The 26,610-nt window shown below is 39.0% G+C and overlaps 3 protein-coding genes across 8 annotated transcripts in view; all 3 read left to right on the forward strand.

The window, feature by feature from the left end:
• Window positions 1–230: 230 nt before the first annotated feature.
• Window positions 231–4,279, forward strand: ACR9 (ACT domain-containing protein). Its single transcript, XM_039124190.3, has 6 exons — window positions 231–617; window positions 1,266–1,481; window positions 1,574–1,679; window positions 2,327–2,669; window positions 3,570–3,854; window positions 3,952–4,279. The coding sequence occupies exons 1-6, from the start codon at window positions 464–466 to the stop codon at window positions 4,096–4,098; spliced, it is 1,251 nt and encodes a 416-aa protein (XP_038980118.1). The 5' UTR covers window positions 231–463; the 3' UTR covers window positions 4,099–4,279.
• A 6,327-nt stretch (window positions 4,280–10,606) lies between these two features.
• LOC103703437 (serine carboxypeptidase-like) lies at window positions 10,607–18,754 on the forward strand. 3 transcript variants are annotated; one of them, XR_005510904.3, is made up of 11 exons: window positions 10,723–11,121; window positions 12,141–12,309; window positions 13,142–13,261; window positions 13,365–13,508; window positions 13,759–13,909; window positions 14,464–14,552; window positions 14,637–14,895; window positions 17,163–17,296; window positions 17,580–17,746; window positions 18,189–18,270; window positions 18,375–18,754. XR_005510904.3 is itself a non-coding variant. In XM_008786277.6 (9 exons), the coding sequence occupies exons 1-9, from the start codon at window positions 10,727–10,729 to the stop codon at window positions 17,700–17,702; spliced, it is 1,584 nt and encodes a 527-aa protein (XP_008784499.3). In that variant the 5' UTR covers window positions 10,607–10,726; the 3' UTR covers window positions 17,703–18,102. The 3 variants fall into 3 exon arrangements, 2 of the variants coding, with proteins under 2 accessions (XP_008784499.3, XP_088558415.2); XM_008786277.6 differs by lacking the exons at window positions 18,189–18,270; window positions 18,375–18,754 and having other exon boundaries at window positions 10,607–11,121; window positions 17,580–18,102; XM_088702289.2 differs by lacking the exons at window positions 18,189–18,270; window positions 18,375–18,754 and having other exon boundaries at window positions 10,680–11,121; window positions 13,169–13,261; window positions 17,580–18,102.
• LOC103703436 (uncharacterized) overlaps window positions 18,555–26,610 on the forward strand; it is a 28,167-nt gene continuing 20,111 nt past the window's right edge. The window contains exon 1 of one of the 4 annotated variants that reach the window (XM_088702286.2): window positions 18,555–18,686. In XM_088702286.2, the coding sequence (XP_088558412.2) occupies window positions 18,579–18,686 (108 nt within the window). In that variant the 5' untranslated portion in view covers window positions 18,555–18,578. Of the gene's footprint in view, window positions 18,687–23,305; window positions 23,990–25,083; window positions 25,217–26,610 lie in introns of those variants that run through there. The other 3 variants (XM_008786274.6, XM_088702287.2, XM_088702288.2) reach the window with 3 other exon arrangements.

Consider the following 26,610-nt stretch of genomic DNA (forward strand, 5'->3'; position numbering starts at 1 on the left):
CAATTTTATTCTCATTTGTACCGTCCGATTGAAATCAAACGTATATGAATTCCCAACGTGGAGGCTAGCTAACCAGACAGCTCTCCAGTCTCCACCACCGAGACGAGCTTCCTTTCAATTGGGTCCCACGAGAGACTAACGGACAAGCAGGGACCACGCTGACGTGCCCTAGGCGGCAGAGAAAATTATAACTAAAAGGGGGAGAAAATAAAGTGATTTAGTTCTAGATTCACGGTGGAAAAACCTAATAATTTATTGGCGTCGGGGTGGCACCGCGGCAGCCGCCACTACGGTATATAGTATATACAACACGCCGAGAGAGAGAGAGAGAGAGAGAGAGAGAGTTTTATACGGTGGCCGGAGGGGAAGAGAATCTATAGGGAAATTTCTGTTCCCGGTCGCGGGAGGTGTTGGATGTAGCGGGAGGGTCAGGGACGTGGGATCGGGATCGAGCGGTTTGGGGATGGGGGTGCCGAGCGAGGACGCGGTGGTGGTACAGTTGGGAAAGCGGGCCGGAGAGCCGAGCGTGATCACCGTCAACTGCCCGGACCAGACCGGCCTCGGCTGCGATCTCTGCCGGATTATTCTCGAGTTCGGCCTCAGCATTACCCGAGCAGGTGAGGGATATTGCCTTCTATAGTGTCCTTATTTTTTTAGAAAAAGTAGAATTGCTATCCTCAATCCTTATTGATTCAAGCTCCTTGAGCCTTCGCTGATTATGTTTTAGTTTTGTTGAGAAATTTTTGATTCGAACCCCTTCTTGCGTTTGTTTTCCCAATGATTTTGCGTTCAAAATCTTCAGGAAATCGCAAGAATGAGTTCTGCAGTGAGGATCAAAGACGGCAACGGCGGGATCCCATTTGAGCAATTCTCTGTTCATGATTTTTTTTCCTTTATTCTAATTCTAATTTTATTTTATTTCTTTTTATGTCAAGGGAGGCAAAAAGGAGCCACCCGACTTTTATTGAAGATTAATAATTCTAAATTTCTAAATATTAGGGTTGGGGGTTTCTTTCATGAATTGAGATCTCTTAGCAAAATCATTACTTGTTGCTGGATTTAATCAAATTATTTATTGGATGTGTTCTCTCTCTTTTTTCCCCTGAAGGACAAATCCTTGCGACTTCTGTCAGGGATCGGGAAATAACTTGACTTCCTTTTTCTTGTTTTATTTTTGTGTATAAATGTAGCTCAAATCGTTAATCTTGGCTGTTTAGTTAGATCGAGTAATTCTAATCTGTGCTGTTTATGTCATCTTGGTGAAGATATCTCGAGGGATGGGCAATGGTGCTACTTAGTGTTCTGGGTCCTTCCATGCTCTGCCTCCATTAACATCCAGTGGACGAGCTTGAAGGACAGGCTGCTATCTGTGTGCCCATCCTTCTCCATACCCTTCTACTTTGACTTGGGGAATAGGCCAACAACTTCTCAGGTGTACCTCTTGAAGCTGTTCTCCGTGGATCGGAAAGGATTGCTGCATGGTAATTAAATTCTGTCATTTTTAGCGGCATTTCAGATTGGACAGTTGAGTTCTTGTCTGTGGGTGCTGATGGATTTGTACAATTTGATGCAGATGTCACTCATGTTCTTTGTGAACTTGAGCTTTTGATTCATAGAGTTAAGGTGTCGACAACCCCTGATGGTAGAGTCATGGACCTCTTCTTCATTACAGATGGCATGTGAGTGTGGATCTATTGGTTTTAGCTTATCAAGCTTCTTCCTAGTTCATCTATGATTCAGTTTTCGCATATTCTTTTCTAGTTCCTTGCCTCATGCTTGGAACCTTATGGGCCTTTATTTTCTGTGATTGATTTTTTTTTCTGCTTCTAGTTACTCTACAAGCTAAATCTACCAATTCTAATCTGGTCCAGAGTCTGATGATCTATTATGGATTTATTGTCTGTGCCTTTTAATAGTAAATAATCATAGATGCTGGCCTATTATACCTTGTCACACATGTACAGATTATTTAGTAGTGGATTTTTTTTTTTTTTTGTTGGCAATGGGTCTAGCAATCATTGGTTCAGGTTTGCCATTTGATTCGATTGAATATATGATGTTATGATTGTTTATTTGGCGACTTTCTTGTTATGGATTCTTATAGAAGATTGCTTTTGTCGTGAAGTTTTAATACAACATTTTTGTCATAGGAAAGAAGAGATGACAGATAGATATGGGCTTATTTTATTGTTCTCTCATTGTGTAACTGGTGTCCACCTTGATTTCTTGATTGAAGGACAAGAGTTCATTTAGGTTTTAAATGCTATTAGCACCAGTCGGTAGCACTCCATTTTTTTGTGATCTGATTCCTTGTATTGGTCTTTAGGGAACTCTTGCACACTAAAAAGAGACAGGATGAGATGTGTGAGAGACTGAATGCTGTTCTGGGAGAGTCATGCATCAGCTGCGAGATCCAATTAGCTGAAGATTTTCAACATGGAGTCTCTTCTCTTCCATCAGCAGTTGCTGACGAATTATTTAGTTTGGAGCTTTCAGATATCGAAGTCTGCTCACAGTCACTTAGTCCAGATATGAAAAAGCTGAAGAAGGCTAATGTAAACATTGACAATTCATTGAGCCCTGCCCACACTTTGCTCCAGATTCATTGTGTTGATCAGAAGGGCCTCCTTTATGACATTATGAGGACCTTGAAGGATAGCAACAGTCAGGTAGTCCAAAATTCTTCATTTTCTGTAGGCACTTGTAAACTTAGCTTGATGATCTGCATGTTATAATGTGCGTGCTTCAGGAAGGTGTCAGAAACTTGTACTGACCAGGTCAATATGATATCTGTTCTTACTATTAGGAAGCGGTAAAATAGACAAGCTGTTTTTCTTTCTTTTTTTGTATACCAAAAGAGACGCGAGTAATGCCAGGCTCGAGCAGGAGTATGAACAGTTGTTGCCCAACACCTGCCAACCCATTCAGTTTCTACCCTTTTTGTTTTTGTGTGTGTGTGTGTGTGTGTGTGTGTGTGTGTGTGTGTGAGAGAGAGAGAGAGAGAGAGAGAGAGAGAGGTTTTTGTAAAGATTCAAAGATAAGTACAGAAATGAATGAGTATAAATCCTTCAAAAATGTGCCAAATAAGTGAATGGGTTAAGATCTGGGACGCCACAGATCTAATGAAGACATAAAATATATAATACTTGTCAGTCCAATGCGTCTGTCTGACGGTTTATATTTCAAAAATATACTATTTGCTTTTGTATAGACTGGGTTTGTGGCTGGCCTTGTCTGATGGTATACAGTTTAAATGTGACTTGCTGATTTCTTACCTGTTTGCTGAATCTTGTAACTTTTTTTACTTTGGTTGGGTCTTGCAGCAGTTCTCCTTTGTCAATTGACATTCAGGTCCGCATTGTCTGCAGTTACTCATTCTAGCCTAGCACTGCTGGAAAGTCTGAACTATTCTGTTCTATTATTATTATGTCATGTTAGAATGTTGAATTGGAAGCCACAGTGTTCTGGCTGTATGGATTAATTACAATTATTCTTGACATTTAATTTGTACATATACTGCAGCCAGGTCGATTTCCTTCTGATACATTTCTTTTCATCCTTTATTTTAGATAGCTTATGGGCGATTTCTGTCGGACAAGAAAGGCTACCGTGAGGTGGACCTCTTTATCCAGCAAACTGATGGAAAGAAGGTTGTGGATCCTGAGAAGCAGGAAGCACTGTGTTCCCGTTTGAAGTTGGAGATGCTTCATCCACTAGGAGTGATGATTGTGAACCGTGGTCCTGACACCGAACTCCTTGTTGCGAACCCGGTCGAGTTGTCTGGAAAGGGAAGGCCTCGTGTATTTTATGATGTCACGCTTGCTCTAAAAGTGCTTGGTATCTGCATTTTCTCAGTAAGATTTTGCAACTTTGAATTCTGTTTTTGCTCATTGTCTGTAAATAAGGAGTTCAAAACCCTGATGGATTATTGTTGCTCTGATTTATTTGCAGGCTGAAATCTGTAGGCACACCACATCTGATAGGCAATGGGAGGTCTACAGATTTCTCTTGGATGAAACCAGACAGTTTCCACTGGCAAATAGCAGAGCTAGAAGTCAGATTGTGGATAGAGTGAGGAGAACATTGATGGGTTGGTAAAGCAAGAATGACTTTCAGAAAGTTCAGCTGGGCTGTAAATCCCATAACTCTTTTACATTTTCTTCTATGCATCTTGTATGGCTGGTGGTGGTTGTAAACGGCCCAGTCTTCTGCTGTACAGTACACTCACCATATAATAGTCATTATAGGAAAATGCTATAATAATTAATTTCTTGTTGCATGGAGGATTTTTATGCTTTATTTTTGTTACCAATGGCCAGATTGTTCTCACTTGCTGCCGCGACACTTTTGGAATTATTTGGACACTATTGGAAACCTGAGTTTACCGAGAACTTCTCTTGCTATTTTTTTCCCGACATACGTGGAAATTCGTCTGAATGTAGATTCTTGAAACTGGCTTCAGAGTGATTTCTAGGTAGGCGAGGAGCTTTTTGTCTTGTCAATGCAATTGCTTCTTAGCCATCTCTCTCTCTCTCTGATCCCACCCTCAGCTCCCTCCAAATTCCCTTAATCTTGGAAATCTGCTGGTTATTGCCATGATCATCTTCATTATTCATCATCTTCACTTTAGAACAGCCAAACATGCTTGTACTGGTGTTGCACAAGTGACTGAAACAGTACTGTACACATCCTCAACAAATAAACAAGGATGACTAAGTTTGTTGCGTTGTATTATTGTGAAGGAGACGAGCAATGGAATTTTTCCATGTAAAATAATTAGGTCGAACCCCGGTAGTTCCTGAGGTCTTTTTGTTGGAGAAAAGGCCAAGGCTTGTTTACTTTTTTTGATATTGATTAAGGCTCTGTTTGGGGAGCTTTTGGAGGGCCAAAAAGTATTTTCTGACCCTCCAAAAATACTTTAGGATGAAAAAGGGTGTTTGATAAGATTTTCGAAAAGCTATTACAGCTTTCCGACAGAGCTGAAAACAACTTTTTAGGAGAAGCTCCATTTTGGAGCTTTCCGAAAACGTTGTTTTCAACTTTATCGAAAAACTAATTTTTAACCAAAATACTTCTATTTAAAAATCTATTTTTCTTCCCAAAATCTTCCATCCCACCCCACCCCACGCTTCTTCCTCTCCCTCACCATTTCCTCGCTCTCTCTCCCTCTCTATCTCCTTCTTCTCAACGCCGCCGCCCCTACCTTTTTTTTTTCTGTTTTGGGAGGCAGCCACCATCCGTGGCCGCCTTCCCGGCCGCCGCTGTGGCCTGTGGCTCCAGCGAGCCGGCACCAACGTCCGGCTCGCCACTGCGATCCACCACAGCCGTCAGGCGGTGTCAGGCGGTGGGAGGTAAAACAAACAAAAAAAGAGGAAGGGGAGGAAGGGGCAGCCATGGCCGCTGCCTCCCCATCACGGCCCCCTCTCGCGGCCCGCCGTCCCGGCCCCTTTCCGCAGCCCGCCGTCCGGCCCCCTCCCGCAGTCGCCACGGCCCGGCCCTCTTCCGGCGCCGCCGGCCTTGCGGGAGGAGAAGAAAGGAGAAGAATGGGAAGAGAGGAAGGAAGGAGAAGAAGAGAAGAAAAAAGAAAAGAAAAAAAAGAAGAAGAAAAGAAAAGAAAAAGAAGAAAGGGAAAGAAAAAAAGAAAAAAAGAAAAAGAAAGAATAAATAAATAAATGCCTAAATAAATATGTATATAAATGAACGAATAAATAAATAAATAAATAAAATAATAAATAACTATATTTCAATAAAATAAAATAATAAATATATAAAATATATTAGTAATTATTTAACTAATTTTATCACCTAGCTAGAAAATTTGTTAGAGAGATAAATGGTTATTAGAAGGGTAAAAAATTAATTTACACTAATAATTATAATATTTTATATCTTTATTATTGTATTATACTATAAATATAATATATATTACATTATATAATAATACATTGATATGTTATGTTAAATAATTTAATATTATGTTATATTATGAAAAATTAATTTACTCTAATAATTATATTACTATTATTCTATGCTATACAACATCATATTATTATATTATAATAATATTATTTTATATTATAGTAATATTATCCTATATTGTATATTATGCATTAATATATGTTATATTTTATTATGCTCTGTTGTATAATATTATGTAATGTTCTTTATTGTAATTCTATAATATAAAAATATTTTTTAAATTTATTTATTAAATAATGTAGTTATCAAATAGTAAATTATTTTTTATAAAAACTCTACCGCAGATAGTCCCGCTCTCCTGAGGTTTGCTTATTTGATCGCTTGGTAACCCAAAAAAAACTCTGCAACACCGGATGCCAGGCCGCATTATATCGTTGCGGGTCCCAATGAGGGAAGGGAAGGGAAAGGCCACCAAAGCATGGGGGCCACCTTATCCCATCGCTCCACTTGTGCGTCCATGCGACAAGGGAGCAGTGAACGGATTAATAAAATACGGGAACTGATGGGCGGAGCAGCGGATCGACGAGCCTCGGCGGCAATCATGGAGCTGGCGACGACGACGATTCCGGGGCCCTGTACTTGGTTGATGACCGTCCCTCTCCTGACGTGGCTTCTGATTTCCTTTAACAGCTTTCTGTCTTGTCGCCAGAGAAATTATTAGTTAAATCGCTCCAGCGGCAGACCGATCCTATCAAAATATTTTGTTTGGCGAGTTTTATCGTCTTGCCGTCTTGTCACCTTCTCTGGATGCGAGTTTTGTTTAGCCGGCGTACGCTGGATTGCTCTGGGAGACGAGTACTGCTACGGTCTTGTCGCCTTCTCTGAATGCGAGTTTTGTCTAGCCGGCGTCCGCTGGTTTGCGCTGAGACTGTGAGACGAGCACTGCTACGGCCAAGCCCAGAGTTTTGTCTAGCTTCTTGTCCCAGCTATACAGCCAGTTCTTTTTTTGCTCTTCTTTTCGCAAGGCGTTACTCCTCCTCCTCCTCCTCTCTCTCTCTCTCTCTCCTCCTCCTCCTCCTCCTCCTCCTCCTCCTCCTCCTTCCTTTTTTTTATTTTTTTTAGTTATTTTTTACTAAAATGGATGATCATATCTGACGAATACGGACAATAAAATCAGAAAATAAAATACCTCAAAGTGCCCAAGACAACTCTCCATCTCTAGCCTACAAGGTATTATCAGAATGACTAGCCACATAAACAGTCATTCAATCCATAGCCTTGTTAACTTTTCGAAAAACATGTTTGGCTTGAAAGGCCTTCCGTCCCTCAACATTGTCTAAATATCTCAAAGCAAAAAGTGTTATGCCAATCCTTATTGTGGTGATACCTTGACTGGACCTGGAAACCTGCATACGGCGTGAATTCCTTCAGCTCGTCCAAAATCAGGGATTTTAAAACGTGAAATCCCTACCACTCCCATCGATGGCCCAAATCGAGAGATTTTGATTGATCTGCATTAAAAAGTTCTTCAATGCTACAAGAACTAGGATATCAGCACGGTCGGCACAGTAGACCGGAGATTAAGTTCAAAGGAATCTATGGGTTAATATCATACTTATTTCAAAAATTTCTTAAAAAGTTACAGAAAACTTTTCAAATCTTATGAAATATGTATTGAGCTTTCTCTCGTTTTCTCTCATTTGAAATATGAAATAGTTTTTTTCTTTTTTTTAAAAAAAATGTCGAATGCACTACTTGTTCCAAAAACTTAAGCTGCTCTGATACTATATTAAAATCACTACTTTTTCTAAAAGCTTAATATGATAGAATGAGGTAGATTTATTTATATATTTGAATTTTCTTACAAGAAAAAAAAGTCAAACCTCATACAGGTCAAGGAAAAAAAAAAAAAAAAAAAAAGAAAGCTAAGCTCTAGCATAAGTACAATGATAAAATGGCAGCCAGTCGTAGAAACATGTCAATAATTATGAAAAGAATCCATGTTCAAATAGTTGGGAAGAGGTCAGATGGTTGTGACTGTAGTCTTGTACCTATACTGATCCTTTGAAAATTATTCATGTCATCTAGATTGTAGACGCATTCAAGCCGGCTCAGTTTGTTTCTCATGCATTAATTGCTTCTGTTCCTTCTAATTTAGATTGCTCATGGGCAAGTTCCGTAGGAAGAAAGGTTGCTGCAACGTGGACCTTATGATCCAACAAACTGATGGAAGGAGTATTGTGGGTCCTCGGAAGCAGGCAGCCTATGTTCCCAATGAGGATGGATCGTCAAATGCCGCCCTAATACTGAACTTCTTCCGGCCAACCTGGTTGAGTTGTCTGGAAAGGAAAGGCCCGTGCATTTTTATAATATCATGCTTGCTCAAAAATTACCTGGGATCTGTATTTTCTAAGGGCGGAAGCATTTTTCCTTCTAGAAATATGATATTTGAAAGCAGATTCCTAAGAAGAAAATGTCTGGAAAAGTATTTTTGTCATATTTAGTTGATCATAAAAAAGTGACAAATTTTCAGAGTGCTTATGTATGGTTGACCATCCACTTTTCTGAGAAAGTATGTGTAATTTCTATTATATCCTTAATAAAAATTAGGTCTTTAATGCCTCTTTAATGCTGAAAAGCTTTTTTAGAAAAAAATAAAAATGGAGTGATTTCTGTCTTATGGGAAAGTAAATTTTCCATGTTTCTAATGAAAAAGACTTTTCCATAAAATGAGGGAATCATATTCCTATAGGAATACAACTTTTTTATCTCTTTTATTTGAAAACTCCAACCAAACAAGAGGCATCTCATTGCTTTCTCGTTGACCACACTTTTCTTCTTTTCTCACGAACCAAACGAGCCCTCAGTGAGAAATTGGAACTTTAAATCGCTTTTTGCTGATCCTCCAAAGTTGTCGGGGTCAAATTAAATGCAAATGATTCATTGCTGCTCAAAGTTTGCCGCAGGTTGAAGTCAGTACGCACATAAGACCTTACAAACAATAGGAGGTCTATAAATTTCTCTTGGATGAAAGCTGAGAATTTCCACAGGTAGAGATAGCTGAACTAGATATCATATTGTGACTGGTTTTTGACTCCCAGAAAGCTTAGCTGGCCTTTGCATCCATATTTCTAGATTTCATTCAATGCATTTTGTTTGTCCAATGGAATCATGCTCTTAGTTTTAATTAATCCCTCGACGCCATATCAAGTGTGTGGAGACTAGTCCAAATATACGATGTGTTAGTTTTAGAGTGCCCGGGCTGGTTCAAATTGAAGCAACAAATAAAAAGATGGCTGATTTGTGATTCCAAATTGATATAAAGGCTATTTACATATAATCATCATCTCAGTTTTACTTGTCCCTCCCTAGTTCAAATCAAGCCACTGCTGAAATAACAACTTCTCTATAATTTTAAACCAAATAAGGGGTTATCTCATTCATCATATTTAATTCTTCCGAGTTACTGCACGCGGGCGGCCGGGACTAATTCAAACCAAACCAACCACGCAAGAAAGACTTCATAATTTTAAACTCTTGCAGGGGGTTATGAGAGTTTTAACCAGTGCCGGGATTTCACTCCCTACATCCGTTGAAACGAGGACGCATTTGCCAATTTAAAGTAAGAAGGGGTTGTACAAAAATAACCGTAACGTCAGGTTTTCCTCGTCCTGGGAGGCCTGGTGTCGGGACTAGTTAAAACAAATGGATGAAAATGAGAGCATGTCTGCGATTTTATGCTTCTATATGGAGCTAGATGCAGAAATATATCATTTCTATTCTTTTTGAACTAATCTCGGGGTAGTTCTATATACACCCCCCCTATTGCTCAGGACACCCCCCAAAAACCAAAAAAGAAAATACCCAAACTAACCTTTAGTGTAATTACCATATTGCCCTTGAAATTTTCTCATACACCCCCCTTCCTCCTCCTCCTCCGTTTCGTTTTGAAAAGAAAAAAAAAAAACACCCCTCAAACCCCCCTTAAACCCCTCCTCCCCCGTTCCCCCTTCTCCCTCTCGTCGCCGGCATTCTCCCGATCTCCGACCACCTCGCCGGCTTCTCCCGGAACCACCTCGCCGGCTTCTCCCGAAATTTTTTTTTTTCACGGTTCGTGCTCCGTTCGGCACTGGATCGCCGAACAAAAGGCTTCTGTTCGGCTGAACAGTGCCGAACAGAAGCCTTCTGTTCGGCAACCCTCAACCGAACAGATCTGTTCGGCTGCACAGTGCCGAACAGAAGGCTTCTGTCCGGCACTGTTCAGCCGAACAGAAGCCTTTTGTTCGGCGATCCAGTGTCGAACGGAGCACGAACCGTGAAAAAAAAAAATTTCGGGAGAAGCCGGCGAGGTGGTTCCGGGAGAAGCCGGCGAGGTGGTCGGAGATCGGGAGAATGCCGGCGACGAGAGGGAGAAGGGGGAACGGGGGGTTTTGGGCGTTGGCGAGGTGTTTTGGAGGGGAAGAGCGGGGTGAGGGGGAGGTTTGGGGGGTGTAGAGAGCAATTTAGGTGAAGGGGTGGGGAGGGTGGGGGGTAATTTAGGAATTTTTAATTTTTAGGGGTGTCCTTAGCAAATGGGGGGGGTGTAGAGAGTATTTAATTTTTTTTTAATTTTGGGGGGGGTGTCCTGAGCAATAGGGGGGTGTATATAGAACCACCCCTAATCTCGGCAGCCTGCATTCTTTCATTTGTACATTACCCTCAATATTTGACCGAAATTACTAATTAATCTCGAATTTTGCCTCCGACACCGTTACAGCGATATCCAGCGTCTGTTATTTTGGTACACCGTTGATGTTAAGCGGTCCAAATGGTAGACTTTGGACTTCAATTAATCCACACCCTCTCGGCCACTCCATTGGGAACGGAAATGGATTCTCGAAGCTTCACTCCTCCGCTCGCTCTCGTCCTCTCCCTTCTTCTCCTCCTCCTCCTCCCTTCCTCTGTGAACCCTAACGCTAGCCCTCGGCGGGCATACCCTCGGAGCCCAATCCGATTCGCAGAGGACCTCATAAGGGATCTCAACCTCCAGCCGGTAATCCAAGAGATCGAGGGGGAGCAGAAGGGAGACGACTCTTCGAGCCCTCGCCTCGTGGAGAAGAGGATCAATCTCGAGATTCTCGGAGAGTCCGGATCGGATATACCGATCGAGCAGCTAGGGCATCACGCCGGATACTATCGCCTCGAACACACTCATGCCGCCAAGTACTAATCTACCCTCAGCTTTCTTCTTCTTCCTCTTCGTACTGCCCCCGTTCATTTGCAATTTAGGAGGAAAAATGGATAAATAGCGTATTTTCTCCTACTGGAATATGAGTTCAGGTTCTTTAATAAATGAGAAAGGGATTTTTGTCGATTTCTTCAGTACAAAAATTGCAAACAAGAAAAGTGATTTTATTTATTGTCTGTCTTTATTGATGCGCTACCCGACATCAACGTTGTACGGTTAAAATAATTTTATTTTTGGGTAAAAGATGGTTGGAGGCCAGTTAATAGATCAGTACTGAAATTTCACTAGTATGATGAGGGAGTTGCTGGTTTTACGTGCCTAACGAATAAAATCGGTCTCCGTGCTTGCTCCAACCGGCCTTCCTATTGTTAATGGTGGGTCCCTTTTATATCTTGAGTTGCCTTGGCCAGGAATTTGACATTAATTTCAAGAGCTCGGTTGGACTCAAGAGTTGCTTGTAGCAATTCCCAAATTCGATGGATTATACGTTGATCTCTAAAGCTTGTCTGTTAAGGTTCATTTCCTTGCTCTGAGATACCAAAAATAATTATTCTTAACTCTCGATGGGGTTATAGTTCATAATCTGCGAAAGTCTAATGGACCGTCTTCGTAAAAATAAAAAAGAAAATCTTCGGTTAACTTCCATATGGAAGTGATGAGGTGCTGAAGATGAATCATGCCAGGTTAACGTTAGTAGTGATTGCCGGCAAAAACCCTTCGCTTCTAAGTCTTTAGTGGAAGCAGCATTGGCTAGCGATAAATTGTATTTGGAACTCCATATTCTAGCTCACAGAATAGACAGGCATACGTACAGCTTATAATGCCCAGGATCTGCATTCAACTGATTTCGGAGTCTTTCCATACTAAAAAATTTTGGAATAGGTGTGATTTTCTACAAGTTATATATTTGCATACTGATGAATATCGTGCTTCCTAGATCTCTAGCATAGAGTAACAACATTCTGATTCTGAAGAAGCTTCTTGCTGCTTGCAGGATGTTCTATTTCTTCTTTGAATCCCGAGGCAAAAGTAGCGATCCAGTTGTTATTTGGCTGACTGGAGGTCCTGGATGCAGCAGTGAGTTGGCCCTTTTCTATGAAAATGGTCCATTCAAAATTGCAGACAACATGTCACTTATCTGGAATGACTATGGTTGGGACAAGGTATTATTCTATATTCATTTTGTAATAACTCAAATTCTTACGTTATTTGATGCAGCGGGGGCTTTATGATATGTGTTTCTGTTCCATGCTTATTCCTTAAAATTCTGATCTGCCCCAGTATTCAGAAGGCAAAGATGTTTTGCATAAATCATACTTCTTTAAACATATTAGGAACAAATGAAGTCTTAACCAGTGTTAGAGAAGGCGGAGAAAAGAATAGCTGGAATGGCAGTGCTAGAGAAGGCAGAGAAAAGAATAGCTTAACCAGTGTTATTTTATGAAACCAAAGGTTCAAGATTTCTTAGCATCCACTTGGTCAAAGCAGTAGAAGTTATTCATTTATGAAATCTCTTGTTCCTCCATGCCGATTGCATACTTAACCTCACACATAGTGCTCTATATTGGTTTAAGTACGTTTTAACGTATGTTCCTTAAAAAGTTCCTTTATAAGAAGGTACCCTTCTCAAATGAACAACAAGTGCATCTATAACAACCCTATGAGAGCAACACTCTAAAGCTGTTTCTAGTGCCCCTTAAGCAGTTTTTACACCTTCTTTTGCTTGTGCTACGTGTGTTTTTAACATTTTCCAGCACAGCTATCCCCTTTTCTTTTCTGTTTTTTCTAATATTCACGTCTCTGCTGTAAGCTGTTTATGACAAAATATGTCACTGTATCTGTGTCTTGTGACCAAGATTCAAATGCTGCTATTTACATTCCTGTCATTTATCTAAGATAGATATATATATATATATATATATATATATATATATATATATATATATATATATATATATATATATATATATATTTAATGTCTCATCTTTTATCCAGGCGTCAAACCTTATTTTTGTCGACCAGCCCACGGGAACTGGCTTTAGTTATAGTACAGACTTGCGGGACCTTCGCTATAGCGAAAAGGGTGTAAGTGATGACCTATATGATTTTTTGCAGGTAAAATTAGGTTTGACTACTTGAGTTGCTTCAATTTCTTATAATGTTTATCAACATTTGGCTCTGATCTCTCTCTCTCTCTCTCTCAATCAATCAACTGTAGGCATTTTTTAGAGAGCACCCAAAATACTTGAAGAATGACTTCTATATAACTGGAGAATCATATGCGGGACACTATATTCCTGCTGCTGCTGAAAGAGTTCATAGAGGGAACAAAGAGAAGCAGGGCCTTCAATTAAATCTAAAGGTTACTTGGAAAAGCTATCTAGAGATTATCATGTGTACCTATACATAAAACATTTTGATAGCATATCTCACTATCTTGTATGGTAGTTTTGCATATCAGCTGATGCATTGCTGCCCGTAACTATCTTAAACATCAGAGGTTAATTACTGACTGTAATTTTGATTACTGTTGCATTTGCATCTATAGTCCATTGAGAAATAAAATAAAAGGTCTAAGAATTAATCAGCTTTATGGACTATATTTTCTGTAGGGTTTTGCTATTGGTAATGGGCTCACTAATCCCGAAATCCAGTATGGTGCATATGCTGATTATGCACTTGACATGGGTATCATTGGAGAAAGTGCCTACAAAAGCATCAGCAAGATATACCCCCTTTGTGAACTTGGAGTAAAACTTTGTGGTAAACACTCCTTTTATGACATCATGGTATCAAGTTTTTCATTTGTCATTGTTCATACACACACATATATTGTATCTGCATGTGATATACACAGTACCATGCTCCTCTTGAGATATAGACTATTTCATCTCAAATTTTGGGCAGAATTTCAAGAGAATATTTCTTCAAATGAGGAAATCAGAAAAGAATATTCTCTTGAAACACAAAGTCAGGAATAGTGGGAGGATGGCCTATCTGTATCCTTTTAGGGAGATTTATACTAACTCATGTGTGTATGGTTTATGCATGCATCCATTCGAGTGTATCTATGTGGATATGAATGTATATCTGCATCGAACATCTTTATATTTCCTGGCTGTAAGTAACTTAGTAAAATGCTTTGTGTCATGTTGTTTTTAGGCATTTTGGGTGAAGGTTATAAATCATCATTTTCGATGCCCAACCATGTAGCTCGACTGCAGGGCATACCTAAGTTTGTTGTGCCCTTTGAAATATCGAAAGTTTGGTGTTTACATGGACTAATGTTGTGACCAAATTGAGGTGTTATTTGGCAGGTCCCTCAGGAGTAATAGGTTGCCTTGCTTCTTACTTTGTTTGCAACTCCATCTTTACTTCCATTATGCTACTCGCTGGAGATATGAATGTAATTGCCTTCCTTTTCTAAAATGGGTTATTTGCCATCATTTTTTTTCATATCCATATTTCTAATGTTAGCCCTTATCTTCAGTATTATGATATTCGAAAAAAGTGTGAGGGAAGCCTTTGCTATGATTTATCGAACATGGAGAAATTCCTAAACGAGAAGTCCGTGCGGGATGCGCTTGGTGTTGGTAACAAGAAATTTGTTTCATGTAGTCCTCTTGTTTATGAAGCCATGATTACTGACTGGATGAAGAATTTGGAAGTGGGTATTCCTACTCTGATTGGTGACGGTATCAGACTACTGGTGTATGCTGGTGAATATGACCTCATATGCAACTGGTTAGGTAAGTGCATTCTCTTGGTTGGATGTCCAATATCATGGATGACTTTTTATGTAGGATTATAGGTCCACATCAGATTGATTTATTTGCAGCTTATTCATATGCAACTGAATGCATTAACCGGCTCTTTCGCTATTTGTCTGCAGTGTTAGGCATTAGCCTAGTTATTTGGGGGGAAAAAGAAAAGAGAGCATATTTTGATCCATTTTAATTAAAGTTGGTTGGCTGTTTATCGATATTCGTTTTTTTTTTTTTGCATGATGGCAATTGTTTTTGGTGCTGCTGTACTTGATATTTCGGATTTTTGACCAAGTTTGTATGTTCGCTGATTAATGCCTTCTTTTAAGGAGGGTGCTATATACTAACTGATTTGTTTTATCTCTAAATCAATTTTAACCTACTTTCAGGACCTTTCTTAAAGTTCTTTTCTTGTTGGGTAATTTCCATTCTTAATGTTAAATGTATCTATTGTTAAGCATTAGTTTTAAATAGCTGTTATAATACAAAACATTGATTTCAAAACATATTCAAATATTCATCCATGTCATAGATAATCATCAGTATGGGGCTGCATTGGTATGTAATTATACCTATGAGAAAATATGCTTTTCTTGATATATGATATGGTTTCCACAGTCTCTGTGCACGTGGGTGTAAGGCTGCATGCATCTTATCCTCCTTAGCCCTTGCAATTACGGGAGCCTCCTTGGACACCCTATTTGTGATATGGTTTCCACTGTTAAGCTTCTATTTGTGAATGGGTAAATGCACCAATATGAGTTTGATGGTGCAAAATATGACCTTTGTACATGAAGATAAGAGTGGAATACCAAAAAAAAACAGACTAGGGCTTTCTGCTGTTATTTAAGAGAAAGTTTTGATTTGATTGCAGAAACAAATGCAATCCATAGAGGAAACGTCAATTCCAGGCTGAATGATCAGATCTGATTTTATAAGTGTTTTATTTTTGGTGGAATTAAATGATCTGGTATTCTGGTATTCTTTTTGGGAGTATAGAAGGGGGGCAAATGTTTACAATTGATGTGAAAAGTTTAGACGCTCCTTTACTTTTGCCGTGTATTCCACTCTTGAGATCTTTCTTTTGCTTTGCTGGAGATAGCTGCATTGATAAACCCTATTTTTTTGGAATTCTGTCACTTGCCGCCTTTGCAAACTGCTCCTAAAAAAGGAATAAAATTCAAAAGGGGTTGGATCAATTCACTTACATATGCTGGCGAGCATCAATGCAAATTATCTTTTTTTTATTATTATTTTTGGGTTGATGCAATGTAATTTGTTCGCGAAACAAGTTGAATTGGCTTGATGGGGTAGTTGAAGTTGTTATAGTCCATGTCCTAGTGCCCTTTTTATTTTTGAAAATGACACTGTAATGGTTTGTTTGCAAAAATTAACTAGAACTCATAACAATGGTCTTGCAGTTGATGGTGATTTGGTGAAAGTATGTTAATTATAAGCCCACCAGTCAAGACATTCAATCACATGCCACCCATTTATTGAAGTTGGATAAGTATGCTACTCTAACAAGGCTATGGGTTATTGATTTTTAAAAGTTTATTTATTCTTCCGATAGCAATTTAAAGAATATCATTAGAGAACAAGCCCGGAAGCACTTTAACATTTATAGCTGAGTTTGCTGAATCAGTTGTTTCTTCATACTTATGTAAATTTTATTCTGATTAGACAAATAAGGTAACTGACTGCCTCTACTTTTTCCCGCATTAAGGAAAAATAAGGTAGGGCAGGATATGTGGATGTTTTCTCTTTCATTTCTTTGTGGTTAGACAGAGTGGACTACTGGACTGGAAATTTCTTGCAAGTTATCTTAAGAGATCACATCTAACTATGTGAGGTGTATTTCTTATGGGAGGAGCCTGATGATCCTCTAACAATAAATGGTTTTTATCTAATTTCTTTCTATGATCACCTATGTTATGCAGAGTTGTGTAAAGGACATAGTTGGACCCATAGCATCGCCATTGTATTATATATGGATAAATGGATATGTATAGAATTTAGATGAAGAATGTGCTAAAGGTCATCCATCCTACAACCGATCAGTTCGCTGGTTCTATGTGGAACTTGGTGACTGGTGCGGTGACCAGGGCCCGACTGTCCCCCACCTGCCCCCAATGTACCATGCCATCCAGGACTGCCACATCGGACTGGTGAACCGAGCGGTGATGGTGAATTAGATGGGTAATTTATGGCCAGACTCCTAAATGAATAACTGGTGAATTCCTTTTGTGCAGGGAATTTTAGATGGGTTAACTCAATGGAGTGGTCAGGTCATCAGATATTTGCTGAAGCTCCAATGTTACCATTTGTCATTGATGGCAAGGAAGCAGGACTGTTAAAGTCATATGGACCTCTGAGTTTCCTCAAGGTGAGTAATCCTGAAGCTATGTTTCTTCATTCTTTATGTTTCCTTCTCTACATCTTCAATTGGCTTCTGTGAGCTGGGGTTGTTTGTTAAAGTTTGTAAAGCTTTGTTTTTGTTGAGAAACTGAAACTACAGAACTGATGAGTTTAGCTTTTCTTCTAAAGTACTTGATGGGTTGCCCTATCCATCAAAGGGTTTTCTCTAATTTTGCTTGCATGGAACTGCTGTATGGAACTTGGTGGTAGCTTCGGCTGAACTTTGATGGTCTGACGAGTTCCTTGCATAGGTACATGACGCTGGTCACATGGTTCCTATGGATCAGCCTAGGGCAGCATTGGAGATGCTAAAGAGATGGATGAAAGGAAATTTGAGCGAAGGAGGGACCATTACCGCAGTTGTTGACATGTAGTAGAAATACAAGAATTTCAAACAATGTACTCCTAAAAGCATAAGGTACCCAAGAAGCAACTTTGCGTATCAAGATAGTTTCACTCAAAACTGGCCCCATGTTTTAACAGACATGGTGTGCGTACACGTTCATGCACATAGTTTTACAACACAGCATAAACCCAAGTTCGACACTTTCAAAGCCAGATTTCGTAGATATTTATCTGGCCAACCCAGTATTTGTATCGTTACATAAGGGTATGTGTATCTAAACTAAAGCTCTGTAGTTTTATATGCATTCTACTTAGGAATGTGGACGTTTGTAAAGCACTCTTTCAAAGATTGCTTGTTACTGGACCTGACGGGTACCGTTGATTGAACCCAGAGTTATAGAGATTCATCAATAAGCTGTGGTTTTTCTACTACACTTCCAAAGGAAGCCACTGCATTTTGTGAGCTTATTCACGGGCTCTATACTCTGTGATGGCCTCATTGAATTTCTTGTCAGGTTGTCAGCACCCGGATGCACATGCGTGACGCTATATTTTAGGTGGATACCATGAGACCCATTCTGCCTTTCTTCAGTGGAGGTATGTTAATCAAGCTGGCCTGGATCTCTTACACCTTGCACAGTTCAGTGCTCTGCTTTTTGATGGAAGAACCTCAAACGTTGAGCCTTGTTGTCCTTATCCAGGTGGTCACACTGTCACAGTAAGACGGGCCTTGACTGCCCACATAATGATCTCCAGCTGGATCAGAAGTTCTACTTGAAGTGATATGAAATGATCCATCTACTGATTGAAGTGAAATGAAATAAGACAAAATCCAACTGTGCGTCGATCGGAGAGAAGCTGTACGTCTCTTTTATATCCTGGATACTGATTACGTTGGTTTCGCAATGAATGCACTACGATGGTGTAGATGGCTCCTGGGTCTCTGCCTTTCGGAATCGCCAATCCGTGAAGCTGTTTCGTGGCTGTCTGAATTTACGCTGTGTTCAAAAAAGGTATCCAGCCTTTCTGGCGTCCAAAAATATTTTTAAATAGTATAGTAGTAATTAACAAAAAAATAAAATATTATTTTGATTTTATAGAAAAAACTGAAAAATGCCTATTTGACAAAAAAAATTCTTTCCAAAAATATTTTCTGATTAATATGAAAAAAATTAGTTTAATTTTAATAAAAAAAATTTGATGACCAAACCACATATGATTCAGTCTGGTTATATATTTTCTAAAAAATATGGCTATGATTTTGTGGACCCAACTGAATTGGATCTAATAATTTATCCTATTTATAATATATAATTTTATGCTTATAATTTTTAAGTTTTGTTTATAAAATTTGTTGAATGTAATTTCAAGCTTTGTATAGTCTTGAGGTTTTGAAGATTAAAAAAAGAAGAAGATTTCTTCATAAAAATTGTATAACTTGAGACTGAACCCGATAACAATCCTTTCCTGATCCAACCTAGACTTGGTACCACTCGTACCGACTTTTACGGGAGACCCAAACCAAACAAGACCCAAGTCTTGGATAGTTAGGATCCGGGTTAACAATCAGTTCGAACCTCCTGATAGGTTTAAGTCACATTTAAGAGGTATCCGGATCTAACTTGACTTGATACCACCCCGATGTTAATATGAATTTGAATAGCTGTTTATCTTGTTATCATGTTTGATATGCACTGGAAATAACTATCGATATTTATCCTGTCGCCTATTTAACTATATAAAATAATTTCCAAACCCCCTTCCTTTTTTTTCTTTAAATCTTTTGAAGCACTTTTCTTTCATTACTTTCTATTACAGTGACAGATAATGACCGGAACATCCTAAGTTGAGGCAGTTTCGGGCTGGTAATAGCCGATTTCATATTAAAAATGGTAATGGAGAGAGTCTGTTATTTGGGATATTGGTAGTCATCGAAATATATGGCTTAACTGCCACGTGGATCAGCATCCATATTTTGAATCCTTTGCCTGCTGAACGGTCGCATTTCTATCTAACTTGAAGTCTAGCCACATTTTTTGCTGGCAATCGGACATCAATTCATCCCTTGGATGCGGCTTCAGCCACGGTTGTTGATTTGGCTCTCCGGAAGGATCGCTGATGGCAACCAGTATTGCTGGCCTTTACTCGTCGCCCACCATCCCAACACAAGCCCATTTTGCCGTTCGAACTTTGGAGAGAGGTTTTATTATTATTCTTATTCTTATTTTATTTTTTTAACAACGTAGTTCACCGGACGTGAGTACAACTAACAGAATTAAGAGAAATAAAATAACACAAAGGTGTAAAGACAGGGTTAGATCCTATCCACAAAAGAAATAATCCAGTCAGCCGCCCTATCCACCTTCCGATACACATGAATAGTCTAAAAAGAAGTGCAACTGGATACCAATATTAGGATATCCCTGAGTAATGGGTGCACACCGTTCTGCCGCTCAATCTGCCGAATTCACTCAATCACCATCGAAGACTTTTCTTCCATGATGATGCGATTAGCCTTTAGGACGCTCCTCGCATAGATGATCCTCTTCCATGTTGCTCTGAGTTCAGTTTCAATAGTAGTCATATCGCTAGTGCGCCGCCCGCCTGCCATAATCGATTTGGAAGTGTAGTTCCGAATCACAAACTCTGTTCTTCCTTTATCTTCGCTTGTTAAGACACTACCGTCGAAATTCATCTTGAGTTGGTCAGAAGGTGAGGGCTCTCAAAAGACAAAAGTCAAACTGTTGTAAAAGTGGTGTAGAAGCCCTAAGTGTCTCTGACCCACTCTGGTGAAGGTGACTGTGTAGCGGCAATGATTTTGGTCACATGATGAATGATCATGTTCACCACTGTCTTCGGGCATGTCTTCTTCTTCTCGAAGGTGCCGGCATTTCTGTCCGATCAGAGGCTTCTTTGTGGAGGAAGTAGGACGGTACCGTAGGGCGGAAACGATGCAGCACTGAAGAAAGGAAACGAAGGTTCTCCCGGAGCTGACCTTGACATTTGGCTTGTAGTGTTCTCCAGGGACGCAAGGCCACCATTACAGCCACCATCTTCTTGGCGCCGTTACAGCCACCATCTTTTTGGCGTGTGTACTTTTTGGTCTCTGTCTCTTCAACCTTTTGTTTTTCAATTAAAAGAAGAAATATAGGGAAAAATAATCGCCTGCCTTCAGTAGGTGAATCTTGTGCATATGATAACTTTTAGAGGGCATTTGGTATGACATGATGATAACCCCAAAATCAAGAATGATGTAGATGGCGGTGATAAGATAACTAAGTTATCCCAAATCACTCATATTGCTACAATCGCGCTTCAACATTCTTCAGGATGAGAATCCAAAATCACCTCAAAGTAGTGATCTTCTTATTCCACTAATATATTAATTATATTGATATATCAATATTCTAGCAGAAATTTTGCTATATCAATATTCCACTAATATATTAATTATATTGATATTATATATAGTATTTATAATATATGTTATATTATAACATATTATTATCATCTTATTATTTAATTATATTTTAAATTATAATAAAATATATTATTGTACTTTATATTTTATATTATGAAATTATTTAATATATTACTTTTATTTGCCTTATTTTCTTAATCAAAATAAACATTAGTATTAAGATAATAATATATTATAATTGTAAACGAAAATATTATTTTTATAATAATAGGCAATATATCTTTATATGATTAATAAATACTTTTTTGGAATATTTTAAGGATAGTTTTAGTATTATATGGTCGCTTGGACTTTTATTGAATAATGAATACCAAACAAGACGTCTATGAATATATGAGAATCTTTAATCAGTGGAATATAGCATACCAAATACGACGATATTAGATCATCGAGAATCGAGATTAGATTACCTCGGGTAAAGATCACCTTAGCAATTATATTTGAGTTACCAAATGCTAGCATTCATGGCCCTGCTATCATTTATATGCTCCCATTCACTTTTAATTCTAGCATGATCGAGTTTGCCATATATAAAATTTAAGATTGAATAAATCATTTACACAATGGTTGATATTCAAGAAATTGCTGTTTGTTTATCTATGTAACACTACAGAATGACCTCCAAAACTAATTTGACATTTTCTTAAGATCCATAATTCTAAATTTGACGTTGACAAAAGAGCATAAAATGAGATTCAACCTAGCACAAACACCGCCACTATTAGACCTCTGCTTGAATGAGATGGGCTTAAAAGCTCTGATGTAATTTCTACACTCCCATACACATGTTATGGGAGACAGGAGGAGAGCGACGAGAAAGCCTTGTTTGAGAATACAAGAATGAAGAAGCATTGCAGTATATGGTGATTTTAAATGCTAAATGTGAATAAACTGCACCTTCCTTAAAATTATATTCTTAGAATTTTTAACTATTTTGATTGCAAAGTTGAGATTTTCTGCTTCAATTGGAGAGGTTTGGTGCTTAGTTGTTAGTATGTAACGGCGGTTACACTCCCAACTCAACCACAAATTAAAAAGGATCCAAATTCTAGCCAAGTTTAAAAAATGAAAAACTAGCAAGCATTACAATGCGACGGCAAAGCTTCTAAAGTCAATCTATCATGCTAAATTTTATTGCCCTTCCTTTTCTCAATTGCATGTTTTAGTTCATTTTCTGATCTTCATTTGTGGCAAGCTCTTATATTCATGGTTACCAATTACTACAAATTTATTATTACAAACTCGATTCTTTAGACCGAAGTTGGTGCAAAATAGACGTCTCGTGTTAAAAAGTTATATACATACCATGCAATCAATGAAAAGGGAGCAAAAACAGAGTTAAATGACACTTGTCTAGCATTTTTAAGTGATCCTTCTCTTTAGTAATTTAACATACAAGTTTGTTATCTACCATCATTTAACTTTATAATTTGCAGACTATGCCAAAAAAAACTCTGATGACAAGCATGTATCGATAATATAAGTCGTTCATTAACTGCAATTAAGTAGTTGATACAACTTGACATCAAAAAAATAACTATTCTCTCATCCCATAACAACTCCATCTTTTGTTTAATAGAATGGCCAATCTTTCGTTAAATAGGATAGCTAATTACCTTATATAAGAAATTGTACCGAATTATTTGTTGTTAAATAGTTCAAGTCAATGACATTTGACAATGATAAATGATGCATAATCATTACAGGTGTCCTAAATAAAACTATCGATTGTTCCCGAAGTCAACTGATTGCAGTAACGTTTCTAAATTTCCAACTTTTTCACGACCAACGGACTTTTGCATGCGCCGCTGAGAGGTCATCAGGTCCTTGTGAGTCCATCACACGGTGGAAATAGGAGAAAAATCCTTTCGTCTTTCCTTTATGGGCCAAGTTGTTCACAAAAGGAACTTCCGAGCAGTAAGACAAAAAGGGAAGCGATATATACACTCTCCCTTTTAGCGTGTACTCCCCGGCGTCTCTCTTCGCATCGCCTGTTTGGATTTTAGAAACTGATGGATAAGTTACCTCTCTGGAATCTGGATACTAGCGAAGTCCTAGCTGCGTGGATTAATTAATTTAAAAAGAAGCCCAGCTGGTGGGCCCCAGGGAGCATTGCCAGCTATTATCCTCTATAAAAATACCAAACTCCTAGTCCCACGCACATTGCCGACCTGAAAACAGCACCCTGGGCAGTAGTCGAGAGACACGGATGGCATTCCATTTCTAGGGTCTCTCTGTGGGTGCCGCTGGGCGACGCTCCACGGACAAATCGAAACGGGGATTCGAAAGCTTCTCTTTTTTCTCTCTCGAAACTCCAACAAATCTCTCTCTCTCGAATCCCTCGATCTTTTTTTTCTTCTCTTTCCTTTCCCCAAGTCGCTCTTCCTCGACTGAGAGAAGAGAGTAGGAGAGAGACATGCCGCGTTCAAATGCGGTGGAGCAAGCGAAGGAGAAATAGAGGAAGAGGTTCCGTTGAAAAAATAAAAAATAAAGAAAGAGGGAGAGAAAAAAAAAGAGGGAGCGAGCTGTATATAAAAGGGGGCGAGAGGGAGTGATCTCGGGTGGGGAGAGGAGAGAGGAGCGAGGGATAGAATGCCGGCGGAGGAACCGGTGGGGGCGCCGAAGAGGGCGCTCAGCTACAGCCCATCACGGAGCCCGGCGAGCGCGAGGCTCTACGGGACGCCGTCCGGGCGGCAGCAGAGATCGTCGCCGGCCGCCAAGAAGCCGCCGGAGCCGCTCCGGCGGGCCGTCGCCGACTGCCTCTCCCCCTCAACTTCGAACCTTCTCCATGGGAACCCTTCTGCCGTCGCCTCCGAGGCGGCCAGGACTCTCCGGGTGAGCTCTCTTGTTCTCTAGCTTTCCTTGTTCTTGGGTTCTTGGGCGTTTTAATCTCAGATTTGGATTTTATCGAGGGTTAATTGTGCGCGGTTCTACGTCCATCTTTTGGATTGAAAGTGGGGTTGGATTTGGGAAATTGGGCTGGAATCTATCAGATTTGCTTCATAGGATTTGATTCTTGGGATGCAGTGTGGAGCTATGGTTGTTTCTTTGCTCTTGATTTCTCCTCCGTCTGTAGCTTAAAATTCCCGTTTCTACTTGTTTTTTATGTTTCCCTCTCTCTGTCTCTCTCAATCTTCTTGGTATTGTTGGTGAGGTCTCTTAGCGTAAAACTAATAGGAGAAGCCATCACTGACCTTGAACTGTAATTTTTGGCTGTTGATTGCACCTATTTGTACGCTTATCTCTATTTCTTAATTACTTGTTACGAGTATATTCATTCTGCCAGAATTAATATTAGCAGATGGAATTTTGTAGTTAATTTTAGCACTTTTAATGGCAGGCAGGCTGGGAAGATTTTTAGTCATCCGCTGATTTTAGGATTTTGAGATAGTTTATTGGCCACTGATCTCTACTTTAACCATACTTGTCCAGCAATCATCATCTTTTCAGCCTTCATCTCGTGCACTATAGGATTGCTTTTTCTTTATGAATTCCTTACAGCACCTTCATGTTAGTTCTTTTATGTAGTCCTATATTTTGTATACTGAATTTTGTTGGACCTTTGACAATGTCTATTCCGAACACTTTAAGGGTTATTATTTGATAAGAAGAAGAAGTCAAAATTGCACCAAGAAGGTGTCCTAAATGTCTAAAATAGCAACTGGAATGGTTAAAAGAAAAGAAGCACAAAAAATGTATAATCATAAAAATATAAATGAACTCACTTCAAAAAGAACACTATTTTATGTTTAATTGAAACGAACGTAGCATGGCCAAGAATGGCTATTGGGCTTGCCTGCTATGTTCCATGCTTTTGAGTAACTTTTGTTTTTCCAATTTTGTTGCAATCTTCATGGATCAGCTTTCTTTGATTGAAGGTTTCTTTTCTTGCCTTATATCTCAGATATATAGTTCTTTCTACTATTACAGTTGCAGTTGTGATAGATGTCATCTCTTGTAGCAACTGGGTGTGTTGAGCTTAGCCGAGCCAAGTGAGTAGGCTATTCAGCTGTCGTTGCTGTATGAAAGGGCTAACGAAGCTCGAGCTAATCTTAATAGAAGGTATTCTAGCTTGGCTCATAAGGATTACAATCGAGATTGAATGAAAGGCAATCTTGAGTTACCTTCTTATGATGTTGAGCCGAACTTTTATTTGCTTTCATAAGCCTTTAGCGCTCAGGTTTGGCTTATTTAAGAGCCAAATTTTAAATTTTGTTTGAGTTAGGCTCTTTTCCAAATTCATACAGAGCTTTAGCAAGCCGATCATTACGAAGCTGATCACGAGCTGTTTGTGAACAGCTTGAACCATTTTTAACCATGAGACTTTGATCATCTTCTAATTAATTTTGTCAGTTCTTGCTATTAGATTCAACTAACCAACTTGTCATCTTGCCCTTGCCTTGCTGATATTCTTAGGTCAATGTTGCTTGCTTGCAGTTCTTGTCTTTACATGCATGTGGTGTCAAATTTGTGATTCGTAAATCTTTTGGTAGCCCTCCTTGCTATTTGCTGAAGTTGCTAGCCACTTTTTTCTTATAGTCAGCTAGTATTTCTGGCCTATAAGTTCGTAGCATATCATTATTGAGGTTACCATTCTAGATATGCATTTGGTTGTTTGCTATGCCATTTTATGGTTCCATTGCAAGACGACATTGACTGTATGCTGCTTGCAATGTTTGCCACGTGCCATTTTTTCATGTAGCTAGTCATTATACCAGGTGAACTCACATGTGAACCTGGCATGAAAAACCTTTTTAGGTTCCACTTGTTTATTTACATTGGTGCTTCCACAATGTCCTATAGCTGAATCAATGTTCTTGGGCATTGATGAAACCAATTATAGCTTCAACTAAGTTTGCAAGAGTTAATCTTTTCAATTTATTTGCTTGTTCTTCTATGCCAAGTTTATCACAATTCACCTGTCACATTTTACGCTAGTGACCTGTATCTGCAGTCCACTTCTCAATGAGATCTAGGGATGAAATCTGATGGATAGGCAGACACGGTCAGACTGAAAATGACTATCGACAAATCTTTCCTTTTTTTGATATAGGGTTATGCCACTTAAGGATAGAAAGAGGATCTGTAATATATAATGGGCAATTCATATATTTAGGAGTTAAATATGGCATTAAAGTGTATGCTTTAGAGTCAGCTCCCTCTGATATATTTGCGAGATTTCCAATTTATGCAGGATTCTTTTAGTTCTAAGAATGGAAGAAACTAGCGCAGAACATTAGTCTTAAGAACCCATCCGCATTTACTCTTAAGAGTGGTTTGTTAAAGACTACGATAGTCTAACATACAAAGAATAACCCATAGCCCCATAAAGAAAAAGAGTATGCCTAAACACAATCCTTTTTTTTTCTTTTCTGGGGATTGTTCCAACTACTTGGAAGATCCAGAAGTACCATATAATTTGGAATCAAAATGTTATTCTAGGAATAAACAGCTTT

This window comes from Phoenix dactylifera, chromosome 8 (genome assembly GCF_051530095.1).
Source record: "Phoenix dactylifera cultivar Ajwa chromosome 8, Ajwa_hap1_PhDact_Kaust_v1.1, whole genome shotgun sequence".
NCBI lineage: Eukaryota > Viridiplantae > Streptophyta > Magnoliopsida > Arecales > Arecaceae > Phoenix > Phoenix dactylifera.